The sequence below is a fragment of the Galeopterus variegatus genome, unplaced genomic scaffold (genome assembly GCF_000696425.1).
Source record: "Galeopterus variegatus unplaced genomic scaffold, G_variegatus-3.0.2 Scaffold555, whole genome shotgun sequence".
NCBI classification, from domain to species: Eukaryota; Metazoa; Chordata; class Mammalia; order Dermoptera; family Cynocephalidae; genus Galeopterus; species Galeopterus variegatus.
In genome coordinates, this window is record NW_007726666.1 from 334,223 (window position 1) to 348,219 (window position 13,997).

The window sequence follows — 13,997 nt, forward strand, 5'->3', positions numbered from 1 at the left end:
ACACTGAGGGTTGCGATCCGTTGCCGGACACGGAAAAAAAAAGACAAAAAAAAAAAAAAAGATATTTCTAAGGGCCTCACCAATTTACTTTAGGACTGGAATATTGTACTTCATTACCATGATTTTTTTCCCCACCAAGGAGTTCCTATCATCACCCACCTGCTATACGGAATCTTCATATCTGCCTATATCATATTCTCTTCCCCAAATCTTTCAGGATTTGCTCCCCTATTTATAGCCTCAGGTCTCTGCTGTTTTTCTTTCGGCATGTCCACACCATTTCCTGAATAACCCACTCCTGGCTACTTCACTCAACACACTGATTTTCCAATTCTCTTTACTATATTTCCAGGTCAATTTTCTGACTTTATTTTGCAAAACCCTGGACACAACCTCTAGAGAACTGCAATGGATTCAGAAATATGAACCATTTTCCAATTCCAAATAGGGAGTTGCGGGAGTTATCATGTGAGCTTGCTAGCAGCACCCCACCATGGAAGATATATTTTCCTGCCTGTTACCCAAGTCATCGGTCATCTCTGTCCTCCTTTAAAGTAAGTCTACTTCAGTACCTATTGAAAAAAATGATAAGAGGCACAAAATCCATCTCTTTCCCAAAGGGTACCTTCCACAAAGGGGACCACAGTGTTCTATAATAAAGAAATATGGACGCAAGAAGAAGAATCAACACCACCACCAGATAATAAAGGGAGGTGTAAATCAAACCAAAAAGCTAAAGAGTACAGTTTCCAGATGTGTCTTTAGCATTTTATGATCTGGTGATTCCAAACAGTAAGATAAATACTTGTGCAAAACAAAGAGGATCATCTACAGTTAAAATTCCATCTTTAACTGTTCCTCTTTCTCTACCTTAAGCTGCCTTCCTTTCTAATGGGGACTTGTGGGTTGTGCAAATACAACTAGGCATCAGGAAGCCAAGAACACGCTAGTCTGCTAGGCCTCGAACATTCTGGCTGCTGCACCACAGCTGGGCAAACCGTTTTTCAAGACAGACAAACTTGAAGTTAGAAATGTACAGTGAATCAGTATCTTTGGTTTCTTGCTTAGACTACGAAACACTCCTAGGCTGGCTCCTAACAGCTCACCCAGCCCAGGCCAGAACTCCTGGTGTCTTCATTCCATGGACTGACTGGCTCTCAATCTCTCAATACAAAGCTGCTTCAAGATCCCTGAAACACAAAAGAGCCGCGTCCACTCTGCAGTGTTGCAGATGTGACTCTTTCGTCTATTTCCTTCCTGGACTAGGGTTAGGATGAAGACTACATAGGTTCAGGCCTCCTATGCTAGGGCCTGATTAAGACCAAGCTAGTGCTCCTGAGGCACAACCACCAGACCTGTGGCTGCCCTCAGGGCTTGGGGAGATGCCCACGAGGAGAACAGAGTGCGCTGGGGATTCCAATCTCCATCCAAACAGGGGAGCTCATCCTTGTTACCTGCTACTCACCTGCAGAACTGGGCCCAAAACAGAGGGGAGTGGAATTTAATATCCATAAATGTCAGTTGTCTACGGTCTTATTTTTAGCTCACGGTTATTTTGTGTTTACCCCTCTTGGTGGTGGCTGAACATGGCTGTGGCTCTAAGTATAATTATGCCTCTTAGAGCAGACCAGAAAGCAGCAGAGAGGCACTAATACATCACACCGGGGCTTCTAATGAATCCCATTATTCAGAAGGCAACACTTGCGCATGGAGCCAGTCACCAGCAGGCACTTGGCTTTGTAGGACTCCCTACGACTAGTTTGCATTTACCTCCAGTGCCCAAAGTGGGCTGTACAGTTCCTGTTTCTCTACAAAGTGCAACATATTAGCAAAAGCAAACAGGATTTAAAATAGTTACCAGTGTTTTTAAAGGCTGCATTTTTAGTTTACCTTTATCTATTCCCACCACTCCAATCTCTCCCCCAAAAAAGCCACTATGAAAAAGCTTCACAAGTTAACCTTTTGTTTTCATCAAACACTTAAAAAAATAAAGATGGTTGTCTTCTTATATAAGAATATGATAAATACCACACTTTCTTCATCCGATCAAAGTCCTAAAAACCAAAGTAACAGTTTGCACAGGCATACTTCATTTTGTGCAAATTTTACTAAAATAAGGCCATCTTCAGTGTTTAGGTAGTGTTTGACCGATTAAAGTAAGCTCTCAAGCAACAAGAAAAATTCCCTGCATTCCAAATCTTCTCCAACTCCAGCTGACTTCCCAGGCAGCGAGCTGAGACTGGTGGGTCTGCCTGCACCATAAGGCAATACGCATGGGGCAGAATGCGAGTCCTGGAAGCACGATTCAAGGAGACGTATGATATGTGCTTGTGTGATGAAGGCAAGAGGGGATCCTTCTGTCTTCTTCCCTTTTATAAAATGGAAGCCAAAACCCAGAAGGCAACAGGAGCGTTTGTGCAGTTGCAGGTGTCCATTCTGCATATGCTGGTGAAGAGCCGGCCTTCTGACCCAGGACACTTCCAGAAATCACTGAACCCCAATATGTGCTTGGTGCAATCTGAGCTGCAAGATGAGTGACTCGAAGGGTGGAAGAACAACCACCAAAAAATGTGAGGAGGAAAAACTGAGCAAAGAAAACCGCCCAGGGAGCAATCAGCTTATGAGACTTACATTCTATAAAACAGAAGGTGGAAAGACCCGGCTAGAGAGAGGAGAGATGCTCCTCTGCACAAATCAAGTATTGTCAGGAAATATCAAAGTAGAAATTTTTGTAAGCAGCTTTGCATTTAACATTCAGTCAAGACACTAAGATCTTATAAAAACAAACCTCTATTTTAAAAAAGCTAACAACAGGAGTCCTCAAAGTCACCCAGGATCTTGTAGCACAGAATGGAGTGTTCCTGGGCCAAGGCAGCCAGTTCCTTCAGAAACTCCGGGAACAGGGCAGCAGCCAGCATGGTGTTCCTCACCGGCAGGGGCAGGTTTGGGGGGGCCCCGGCCACCTTGGCTCTGTTTGTCAGGAAGGGCTGAAGCACTCTTGGAGGACCATCCAAAAGGTTCTTGCTACTTCCTGTCCTAGAAGCCTCCTGAGCAGGATCTGAAACCAGAAAGAGGACACATCACGGTGACCTTCACAGCCCTACCATCACCGTCTTAAGTGAAGTGTGTGTGTGTGTGTGTGTGTGTGTGTGTGTGTGTGTGTGTGTGTGTGGGGTCGGGGTTGGTGGAAGGTGTCTAGTAGTGGGTACAGTTCCTGTAATTGACGAAATCCTGAAGACACAGCCCTTGAGCACTCTGTGATGCACACACTTGCCCAACAGATTACCTCCAGCACGTCGCGTGTGATGAGAGACTTTCACCCAAAATCCTGTATAAAGATACTTGTGCAGAAATTGTGGCAAGGATGTAGGTTTGTCAAGAACCCTCCATGCCCAGAATGTGGGGAAGGGGGAAAATGAAAAAGCAGTCTTCTACCACTGGCATCGACAGAGTGAAGACTTAGCACACCAAGATGCTTATTTAGAGACGTCCAGTGGCTCCGCCTGCTGCCCAACCTCCCAGTGCTGGGGTGACTGTTCTACCTTTGCCGGTTTAGCCCCGATCACATAGTGTAGTGACAGCAGGGAAGCTGGGTTAAACAAGCCACTTCAAGCTCTCTGCAGCTGGTGCTCTGGCCCCTAGGGCTCCCTGGTGGCCCCCCATTTCCTTCTGACCAGGACCTCCAGCCTTTTTTGTAAAAGGAGAGTAGAGGACTCCTTTTGATCAGCAGAAATAAAGAAGAGGTCCTGGTAAGAACAGACTCAGAACTTCCTGCAACAATGGGGATCTAGTGGCAGCAAATGGCTTAGAAGCCTACATTTAAGAAGGATTTCCAGGGGTTGCTATATCAGTTTCAATATCATAGGTCTAAGATGATATAAGCCCAAACTGTAACATATTCAAGTGATATGCATTTTCACATCATATCAGTTTTTACTAATTAAAATGGCTCAACCTCCCTAATTCCTGAACATCTCCAGCCCTCATATATTTGTAGAAATTATTTATGCCTTCTTCTGCCCCCTACCCAAACAGTCTCATTACTCCTTATAAATCATTATATTCAAGCTCTTCATTACTTTGGCTGCTTTTTTAAGATTCAGTCCCATTTTTCAACACTCTTCTCAGAGTTGCTTAACTACGGTACTAAAAATTCTTGACATTTATAGTACTTTCCACATCTCGCTACTATAGTCTTTGGTGTTAAAAAAAAATCTTCCACTTTGATGCTTTAAATATCCTTCTAGATTAAAGCTTTTCACGGCTTGAATGCCATAAAGAACTGGGAAAGTTCTTGAGAATCTGTCTTCTGCAACCCTTCAGCAAGAACTCACCACATGCCCTGACGACAGAGTGAGGACGAAGGTGCTGGAGCCCACCCCTCCCCATCCCCTGTCCCTAGCCTTCAGGCACAAAGCTGAGGAAGGAAGCTGGCTTGGATACCAGTGGGGAATGAGACACGTGTGGGCACCAATCCCAGGCCAACACCTGCACTGTTCATGCTGGTTCCTCCACCTGGAATTCCCTCCCCTGTATCTCTGCTCACCTAAACCTTACTAACCTTCAGAGGCAAAAGCACAGTGGTTCAGAGCACAGACTCTGCCTCTTACTGGCTAAGTGACTAAGGCAAGTCGCTTTACCTCTCAGTACTTCCATTTCCTCACCTGTCAAAAGCTCAGAGTTGTCAGGATTAAATGAGTCAACAGGCATAAAGTGCACAGGGACCTCTGGATAAGTGTCAGCCATCAAATCCTCTGTTCAGCTGCCACCAACTTCACAAAGCATTTCTAGTTCCTGCCCCTAGAAGTCATTCCCTCTTCTAGCCTCCCACCCCATTTTATCGACCAACTAAGGCCTGCCCTGCTCTTCAGCCTTGCACCACTGTTGATATTTTATCTCCTCTGCTAGACCGAACGTTTTCAGGGCTGAGTCCCCGTCTGATAATGAGTCTTTCACCACCCCTCACACACTTCCACATTCACAGTAGCAGCCAATAAGCATTTGCTGAATAAAGGAGAGAAGGAACCGACCACATCAGTCTTCCCCACTCGTGACCCTTCCTGCAGCTGGCTCATAGTCCTCATCTCCACCTTTCTCTTTCAAATTCACTCCTCCTCTCCCCTAAAAAGGTTCTTTGTGGCTCATTTATCTAGCTTGATCCATGAATAAAAAGTGTCATCCCTAAGGCTCATTCACTCAGCTTGAATCCAAGAATCGAAACTGTCCTCACTGATGCAGTCTTCCCTGCTGAAGGCAGGAGCACACCCAGCGAGGGAGGCCAGGGACGGGCCGGGGAAGCGCTGGAGGCTGTCCCGTCAGCGGCTGGGGCTTATCCATAGGGAGACAGACCTGGGTTACGGACCCTCCCTACCAACCAGCCTATCGGGTGCCTCAGCTTCCTTCTCTGTAAAATGGGGATAATACCTACCTGACTTCCCTTCTAGAATGAGAGGTCAGTGGGAGGACTCTGAATATTAATACGAGGAACTGTTACTCTGTGGCTTAGGAAGTATTCGGCGAGAAAAAGAAAAGCCTGGCAAGTGGCTGAACCCCAGAGACCAACAGTCTCAGGAACGATAAGGTGACAACTGGCAACGGGAAGTCTGCTTGCTCTGGAGCGGCAGACGCCCAGACTGGGACTGCTGTCGGATGCATCCGTGAGGAGGCTTGTGTCTTGCGGGGGCTGCCAGGAGGCAAAGGGAACACAGGACCTGTGCCATGCAGCAGCGCCAGCTGCAGGCGCCCACGCTGCGTCCCTCACAGGAGCGCTGGGCACGCACCAGCACCAGCACCAGGAGGAAAGGCGGGAGCAAGGAAGGCACAAGCACGTCGGGGTCAGGAGGGCCTTCCTAACCGGCACCCTGGGTCTGAAAAGCTCCAACAGAAGTTTTCAACACTCATGCTGGGAAGACTTCAGCAGTTCAGAGAGAAATACATTATACGTTCATCTCCCTGGCAGCAGCATTAGGCAAAGGGCACAGCGCCTTGACACTGGAAACCCAAATATTTGGCGCATTACCATAGTTCTTCATTGTAAATTGCTCTGTGTCCCAGTAAGAACAGGACTCCCAGATCTGACTCATTTACAGGCAATCACGTCACAGTAAGTGCTTTGTATAACGGGATGGGAAAATGATTCATTCTGTAAGCTTAGAGATTTTTTAAGTTGCGGGGACGGTGTCACTTTGCCAACCTGAAAGAAGTTAGAAAGTTAATCTGAAAAACTCAATCAGAAGGAAACTCTTATATCTCAAGAGAAGCTTCCTACTAATCAAAGTCCCCTGACTGCCCCAGACTTTAAAAAGCATCGACCCCAGGTGACTAATCTGACGTTACATGGTGAGGACAAGTTCCCCTGTGCACGTATCTTGCAACCATGGCCACCAGACAGTCTGAAGCCAGGACAAAGCTCAAGGTGTGAGTGCCCCCCGGGGTGTGTTGGTTACGGTTCAGTGTGTGTCTGTCTCCTCCAGGTCGGAGAGTGTGTCCCGTTCATCTCCATGAATCAGGTACTACAGGCTCAGGCACCTGAGCCTCATGATCCTGGCTGACTATCCAGGGCCTCTAATTTCAGCTTCTTTATAGGTAAATGAAGCTTACGGTACCTTACTTGCCCATTCCACAGTGCTGTTTGGCAATAAAAGTTGACTGCCTGGGAAAGCACTTCACAAACTGTAAAACAGAAATGAAGACCAAGCCTGGAGTGCACTGTGAGGAGACTGCAGTTCTCTTCCGTCCAGCAGACTGCAAAAGCAGCCACAGTTCCTGGCAGCTCTTCCCACCCAGAAGTGGGGTTTTCGGTCCGCTCTTGAATCTGGGCTGACCCTGTGACTTCTTTGGCCAACAGAACGCAGCAGAAGCAACCTTGTGCTAGCTCTGAGCCTGAGCTTCAAAGATTGTCTTTGGTCCTTCTCTTGCTCTTGGACCCCAACAGCCATGATGTTATCATGGCTGGGCTAAGCTGAAACACCCCCATCATCCCCATCATCCCAGCCCACAGCCACAGATGTGAGTGTGGCCATCCTGGACATCCAGCCACCACCGACAGCAGACACACAAGCCAGTCCATGCAAAATCAGCCTGGCGCAGCTCAGAACACCCAGATACCCACGCCACAGACTCATACGCAATCAAAAATGGCTTGATCTTAAGCCATGAGTTTTGCAGTGGTTTGTTAGGCACAAAAGCTAACTGATGCACCTTCTCTCACAGGGTGTGTTACAGCAGCTTGCTGTAACCACAGAGGGCCTGACATCCACCTTCCCACAGAGATGTGGGGCTTCTTTCCCTCCATGAGTGGCCCTGTCTGCTCTTCTCAAAGTCCAATTTCTTGAAGCCTAACCCCTCACTTTACCAGGGGCCACCCTGCTTTCAAAATCTGCATTGCAGGACCCTAAGGGCTTGTCACATCCAGAGTTCTGGCTTGAGCCAGAAAGGACCTGAAAAATTGAGAACAAATCCTTCAATTAAAAGTTGAGGGACGGGCCGGCCCGGTGGTGCACTGGAGAGTGTGCCGCCTGGGAGTGCGGTGGCGCTCCCGCAGAGGGTTCAGATCCCATGTGGAGACTGGTTCCCGCTCACTGGCTGAGCACGGTGCGGGCGCAACACCGAGGGTTGCGATCCCGTTACTGGTCAGTAAAAAAGACCAAAAGGAAAAAAAAAAAAAAAGTTGAGGGACATGGTGAAGTGACCAAGATCGAACAGCTACACAGAGACAGGATCAGGCCTCAGAGTTCTGGGTTCTTTTCACCTTCTTTTAAAGGTTTGACACTTTCCCCGAGTTACATTTCTGCCTCTCACTCCGAATCTAATTTCTGATCATTGCTTTTAGCCCAGGACTGAGAGCCCTGCAGTCCCTGTTGTTTGCCTGCCACAAAGAAGCCTGCCCTGTCCACGTGTGGATGAGTAGAAGCCAGTGCAATATGGCCACTTCCTAGTCTGTGCTCACCAAGGCCTAAGTCACAGCTCAGAGGACCACACTTATCAAGTCATCCAACCAGAGCCTAAACAAGGCAACGCAGAAGTGCCCCCAGGCCTGATCGCAGCAGGGTGCACTCAGCTCCACCTCAGCACTGGCCCACCACGCCCTCAAAATACCTCTAGGGCTGATAAAAAGGCACTCTGAGGAATTTTACCTTGAGCATAAACTTTACTTCTCCTAGTCCAAATGAACAGTTTTTACCTCCTAGAGCCCTAAAGCACATTTATTTCTGGCCCAAGAGCCTCTGAAAACATAATAAACAGAACAGGTGGCTTCCTCAGGACTAAGGCTAGCCAAAAAATGGCTCAGGGAGTGCACACAATGCCTCTTTCTGGCCCATACATGCTGTGTTATTCATTCCAGCCTGACAGCACCCCACATACCAGCTCCCTCTCTGAACCACTCTCAGTTAGGAAAACAAATGCCCTGCTAGACCCTCCAAAGAGGGAACAGGCCGGGTGTGGGTAGGGCATGTCCTTCTTTAGGTTTAAGAACTCTAAAAGGGGCCGTCCTGGTGGCGCACTGGAGAGTGCACCGCTTGGGGGCGCGGCGGCGCTCCCGCCGAGGGTTTGGATCCCATGTGGAGACTAGTTCCTGCTCACTGGCTGAGCGTGGTGCGGGCGCGACACCGAGGGTTGCGATCCCATTGCCGGTCAGTAAAAAAGACAAAAAGGAAAAAAAAAAAAGAACTCTAAAAGGAGGCTCCTCCCCACTGTTGGGTAAAAATGAAAATAACCTTAGATGTTTCTAGGGCCCAGGAGCCACTGCAGCATCTTCAAACTCACACCAGCAATCTGGGGAAATGGAGGAGGAGTTTAGGGCAGGTTTACCTTTGGTTAGTGCCTCCGGGGTCATATCGGACATGTCCACTCGGAAGAGCAGGTATTGCTGGGCTTGTATGAGGAGACCTGGGAAGTCTCTCTCCACAGAAGCAAACTGTTCAATCTTGTTTTTCACAGATGCAAGAACCTGTCAGAAAAAACATTAATGACATTAATGCTTCACAATGGAATTCCAGCCTTAGTTACCAATATATCCTTTCAGGTGGAGCTCTCTTTATGAGAACTATTGTGATAGTAGCCATCTGCTCATTTATAACTGCCTGGGTGTTCCTGGTAGGGCACCCTCAAGACATCAAGCTAAATGAAGCTTTGCAGTTTGTCTAGAATAATCTACACAGCTAGCTTAACAGGACAGAGAAAGAAAACAAATGAATTAGAACAGAGGGATTTTTGAAAAACAAAACAAGGAGAAAGAGAGAAGGAGCCCTACAAATTGGCACCCACAAAATCAGCAGGTACAGATGGGCTCAGCTAACATACCTGGTAGAGAGAGCGTACACTGGGCTGGAAGACCATGTTGGTGTTGAGCAGAAAGGAGCGCAGGAGTGGTTGGGGATAGCTAGCTAGCTGAGTAATGATCCCAATAAGCAGCAAATTAACATGCAAAGAGTTCTCCAGCATGTTCTCCAGCTTCGACAGGACCACGCTGATGAATGGGCCTGCAGGAAGAACACAAGGCTTCAGGTCTGGCAGGGCATGCGGTGACGTCTTTCTTTGACAACTGTGGAGCCACTGGAGCCACGGCTCACAAACCACCACAGACCTACCAGGTACAAACCCAGACACAACAAATGCAGCCAGCTGCTCTCCTGCCTAAGGACCAAAACAGAAAACAAACCACCACAACAAAAAGAAAAGAGGAAAATACACATGGGAACCCCACAAGCAGTTTTAATACTTTGAAAATTATTACAGACCCTAAAAAAAAAATTCATTTTTAAGAATTAAAATAAGCTTTTCTACATTGGTTCTGTATTTCTTGGGGCTACCAATGCTTACAAAATGACAATCACCATCTCATGATGCTATGGACTGTAGATTTCACGCAAACATTAGAGGCCATTAAGTCTTGGAAACGGGGCCGGCCCGGTGGCGCACTGGATAGTGCGCTGCTTGGGAAGCGCGGTGGCGCTCCCGCCCGAGGGTTCGGATCCCACATGCAGACCGGTTCCCGCTCACTGGCTGAGCGAGGCGCGGGAGCAACACCGAGGGTTGCGATCCCGTTGCCGGTCCCCGGTCCGGTACGGGGGCAACACTGAGGGTTGCGATCCGTTGCTGGACACGGAAAAAAGACAAAAGACAAAAAAAAAAAAAAAGTCTTGGAAACAAAAGATCTTTGTGTTATAAAAAGAATTCCAAACGCATACAAACTATGCTTACCAAATAACAACATTGTGAACAGGCACCCTGAACAAATACTCTAAGAAAGATTCTGCTTTGTTAAGTGTCACATGTAGAAGACACATGAAGAGGCAGATGAGAGGTGAATGAGACCCTAGGCTTTAACCTGAGTAGCCCTGGCAACTCTATAACCATGCTTTAATTTTCAGAGGAAAGAGAAAGAAAGAGAGGGGACTTCGTTTTAGAAGATATAGTTTGGTGTGTCATAGATTTTTTAGAAAAGAAAATCCATATGACTACAAAAGGAGTCATAAAAAAAAAAGCAGTTCATAAGAAAGTTAGGCAAAAAGGAGCTTCTATTACTTTGGGTCACCAGAAAATTAATATGCTTATGTTTGAGTTCATTAAAGGCAATAAATAAATAAATAAAATCTGGCATTAATAAAATTACTTGAAGATGTTTTGGATTTTTACCATTAAAATATTCCATTAGGCAAAATCAATGAGAATTTTTTATTTCCCCTAGTGGAGCTACTGATGATGCCACTAAATCATGATATCTTTATAACAAAAGCATGTGAGCCTTGGTGAACAAGCATGCCTTCTGAAGATGTCGCCAGCACTGACACAAGTTTAACAGAAACATACTTCATCACAAGATGCTTCATTCAGAAGAGAGTAAAACTCTTTGCAAGAACACAGAAACTGTACGTGAGAAATGGGAACACCAAACCTAGATCTTTTACCTGTACAGGCAAGTCACAGGGTAACTGCAGTATTCTTGTCTCTAGGAATATTGACAATGTCTCTAAGGGGTCTCAAGAAGGAAAAAAAAAAAGAAGAAGTAGAAGAGGCACCATCCCCTCACGTGTCGTTTAGTCTCAGCTTCCCCATCCTCGGGATGGGAGGCAGAGCTCTTCAGTCACTTTCCACGACACAGGAGATGAATGAACTCCTCAAACAGAGAGTCCCCGGAGAAGCTTACAGAACGAAACTGGGAGAGTTTTCTGACGTCTTCAGAAACTGGATTGGAACCCCAGTTGGAAAGCAACTAATGACTCTCCCATCAAGAAGTCCAGAAATGTCACTGGTAACCCTTCCTAAGGCATCGTGGCACGACTGTGGCTTTCCACGTGGATCTACAGGGGGAAGGATGCTGCCTTTGTCCTCCTGTACACTAGACCCAGCCTCCCGTCCCCCTCACTTGCTCCCCTGCAGCCCGTGGCTCAGCATCTATTTAAAAACAGGTGAATTAAGACATACAAGGGTACTTGAAGAGCTTATGGAAAGCTTCATATACCCTTTAATTCTATTTTTCCACGAACTTTTTGAAGTACCCTCATATTCAAGTGGGCAGAGTCTTCTGTAAAACATATGCCCCTAATGCCCTCTCCTCAACTTCCCTTCCCCAGTCCCAGACTGTACTGCCTCATCTGGCCAACCTACACACATGAAAACTGCTGACCACACAGTGATCCGGGAGGCCAGCTAAAGTGCATCACTACTACAAAGCGGAAAACACCCACGTGAACCCCATGCCCTGCGGAGAGTAACATCGTGTCATCACTGTCTCACTCAAATAACAAAATGTTAGGTCAAGGCCAGCAGACTGTCATTATAATCCACTAATGACATTAATTACAACTTCTTAGGCATGTGCAATAAAAATATATATATATATATATTAAACCCTTTCAAATTCCTGTTTATTCTTAGTTGGTTTCTAGCACTTTAAAATAAATAAATAAATAAACTCCTTAGCAAAAAGTAGTTGTTAGGGGAAACTGGTAAGCAGTTGAATATCAGAAGACTCAGCTACCACTGAGAAAGCCACAGGTGTGCATGGGGATGGCAGGTGGATTTTTCCCCCTCATCTCCTAGGAAAACAAATAAACTCCTCACCCACGAGATATTTAAATTTTCAGAGTGACTAAGACTGTGTCCCTACCTGCCATTCACTTCTCTCGCCTCAAGTGCCCCATATCCTGCTTCAATCAACCCTGCTGCCTCTTCCTGCAATTCCTAACTCCAAGGATGGTGCTTTCATCGGTTCCATGCCTGGCTCTGCACATTCTACCTTGGAATCATCTCCTGAATGTGGACCTCACCTCCCCAGCCAGCACTGCCTTAGGTCAGAGTCTCATCATTTCCTGTGTTGACTCCAGCAACAGCTTCTCTATGTTAACAGAGATTAAGATGATTAAAAAATATTTTTTTCAAACAGTAGGAGGGTGTTAAATGGAAAATAGTCCTCCCCCTTGAGGCAACCCCTGTTAACAGATTCTAGTGTATTCTTCCAGAAATGTTTTACGTTATATAATAAAATCATGATGACAATTGAATTATTATCAGAAACATTTATTAAGCACATTCTATGTGCCAGGCAGTATTCTAAGCACTTTTCATGTACCAACTCACTTAATATTCACAACAACCCTAGGAGTTGCATCTATTACTTATCCCCATTTAAAGATGAGGAAGGAGCCGGCCTGGTGGCGCACTGGAGAGTGCGCCGCTTGGGAGCGTAGCGGCGCTCCCACTGAGGGTTCAGATCCCATGTGGTGACCAGTTCCCACTCACTGGCTGGGCACGGCGCAGGCGCAACACCGAGGGTTGCGATCCCGTTGCCGGTCCCCGGTATGGGCGCGACACCGAGGGTTGCGATCCCGTTACCGGTCAGTAAAAAAGACAAAAAGGAAAAAATAAATAAATAAATAAAAAATAAAGATGAGGAAGAACGCTACGTGCACACAAGTAGTGTACAGTGGAGTCTGAATGTTAATTCAGGCCATCTGTTTCCAGTGTTCTTAACCAACACATTATCCTGCGGGGGTGGGGGGCAGGTATCTCCTAGTATTTTGAACACCTGTCCTGGAGCTGTCTCATCTCGGCACCACGAAACAGTGGAGTGTCAGGAGTGCTGCATCAGTAAGCCGGCCTCCTACTGGTGGACACCTGGACATCTGGGGTGTTCCCAGTCTTTTTCTATTATAAACAATGCTGCAACGAACACCCTTGAACATACACCCTGGCACATGGGTGTGAATACAGCTGTGGAAATGTTCCTAGAAACAGAATTATTGGATCAAAGCACGGGTGCCTTCTGAATCCGATGTGACAAGAGCCTCTCCCTTGTTCTTCTCGGCACCACCTCCCCGCTCCAGCGCTCCTCTCCACACTGCGACCACAGCTGGCTTCAGGGGCAGTCACGTAGCTCCCTGACTTTAACACTTCCAGGGCTTCCTGAGTGCCCGAGTACAAGGTCCCCCATAAGCTGGCATGGCCCTAGCCTTCTGGCTTCTTCTCCGCCCCTGCCCGCACTCCATGGGCTGTTGGGATCCTGAGACTTCCCCTGTCGCCTCCTCCCCTGGACTGCATTCTTCTCCACTCTCACCTGGAGCTCTGCCCCCTGTCCCTGTCCCTGTCCCTGCCCCTCCTCTGTGAAGCCTTCCCCTCTCCCCCCACCGGGCTCACGTCATTGGCATACAATGACTAATAATGCAATACTCTCACAGACTTCAGTTCTCTGTTGGCGTCTCCTCTGAAAGTCCCTGAATTCCTTTAATTTTGTGTCCTTAGTTCCTAGCACAGAACCTGCCACATACTAGGAGATCAATAAAAGGTTGCTGAATACATGAATAAATAAAATTAGATAAATTGAATGCTTTGATTTTGCTGGGAAGCGAATTCATTTCAGCAGAAATCAGGATTCCCTGGAGAGAAGGAAGTTAAGCCTAATACTACAGAACATACTCAGAAGTCTGGAAACTACAAAGCACACATATGTGGAAAGAGAAAAGATGTTTCCTGAAGCTGTGTACAAGTTACAAAGA

The 13,997-nt window shown here is 46.8% G+C and overlaps 1 protein-coding gene across 1 annotated transcript in view; it reads right to left on the minus strand.

Annotated features, from left to right (window-relative positions):
• Positions 1-2,804: 2,804 nt before the first annotated feature.
• FAM160A1 (family with sequence similarity 160, member A1) overlaps positions 2,805-13,997 on the minus strand; it is a 100,051-nt gene continuing 88,858 nt past the window's right edge. The window contains exons 9-11 of the mRNA XM_008570014.1: positions 9,304-9,482; positions 8,812-8,950; positions 2,805-3,058 (exon numbers count right to left, since the gene is read on the minus strand). Of these exons, the coding sequence (XP_008568236.1) occupies positions 2,805-3,058; positions 8,812-8,950; positions 9,304-9,482 (572 nt within the window). The remainder of the gene's footprint in view (positions 3,059-8,811; positions 8,951-9,303; positions 9,483-13,997) is intronic.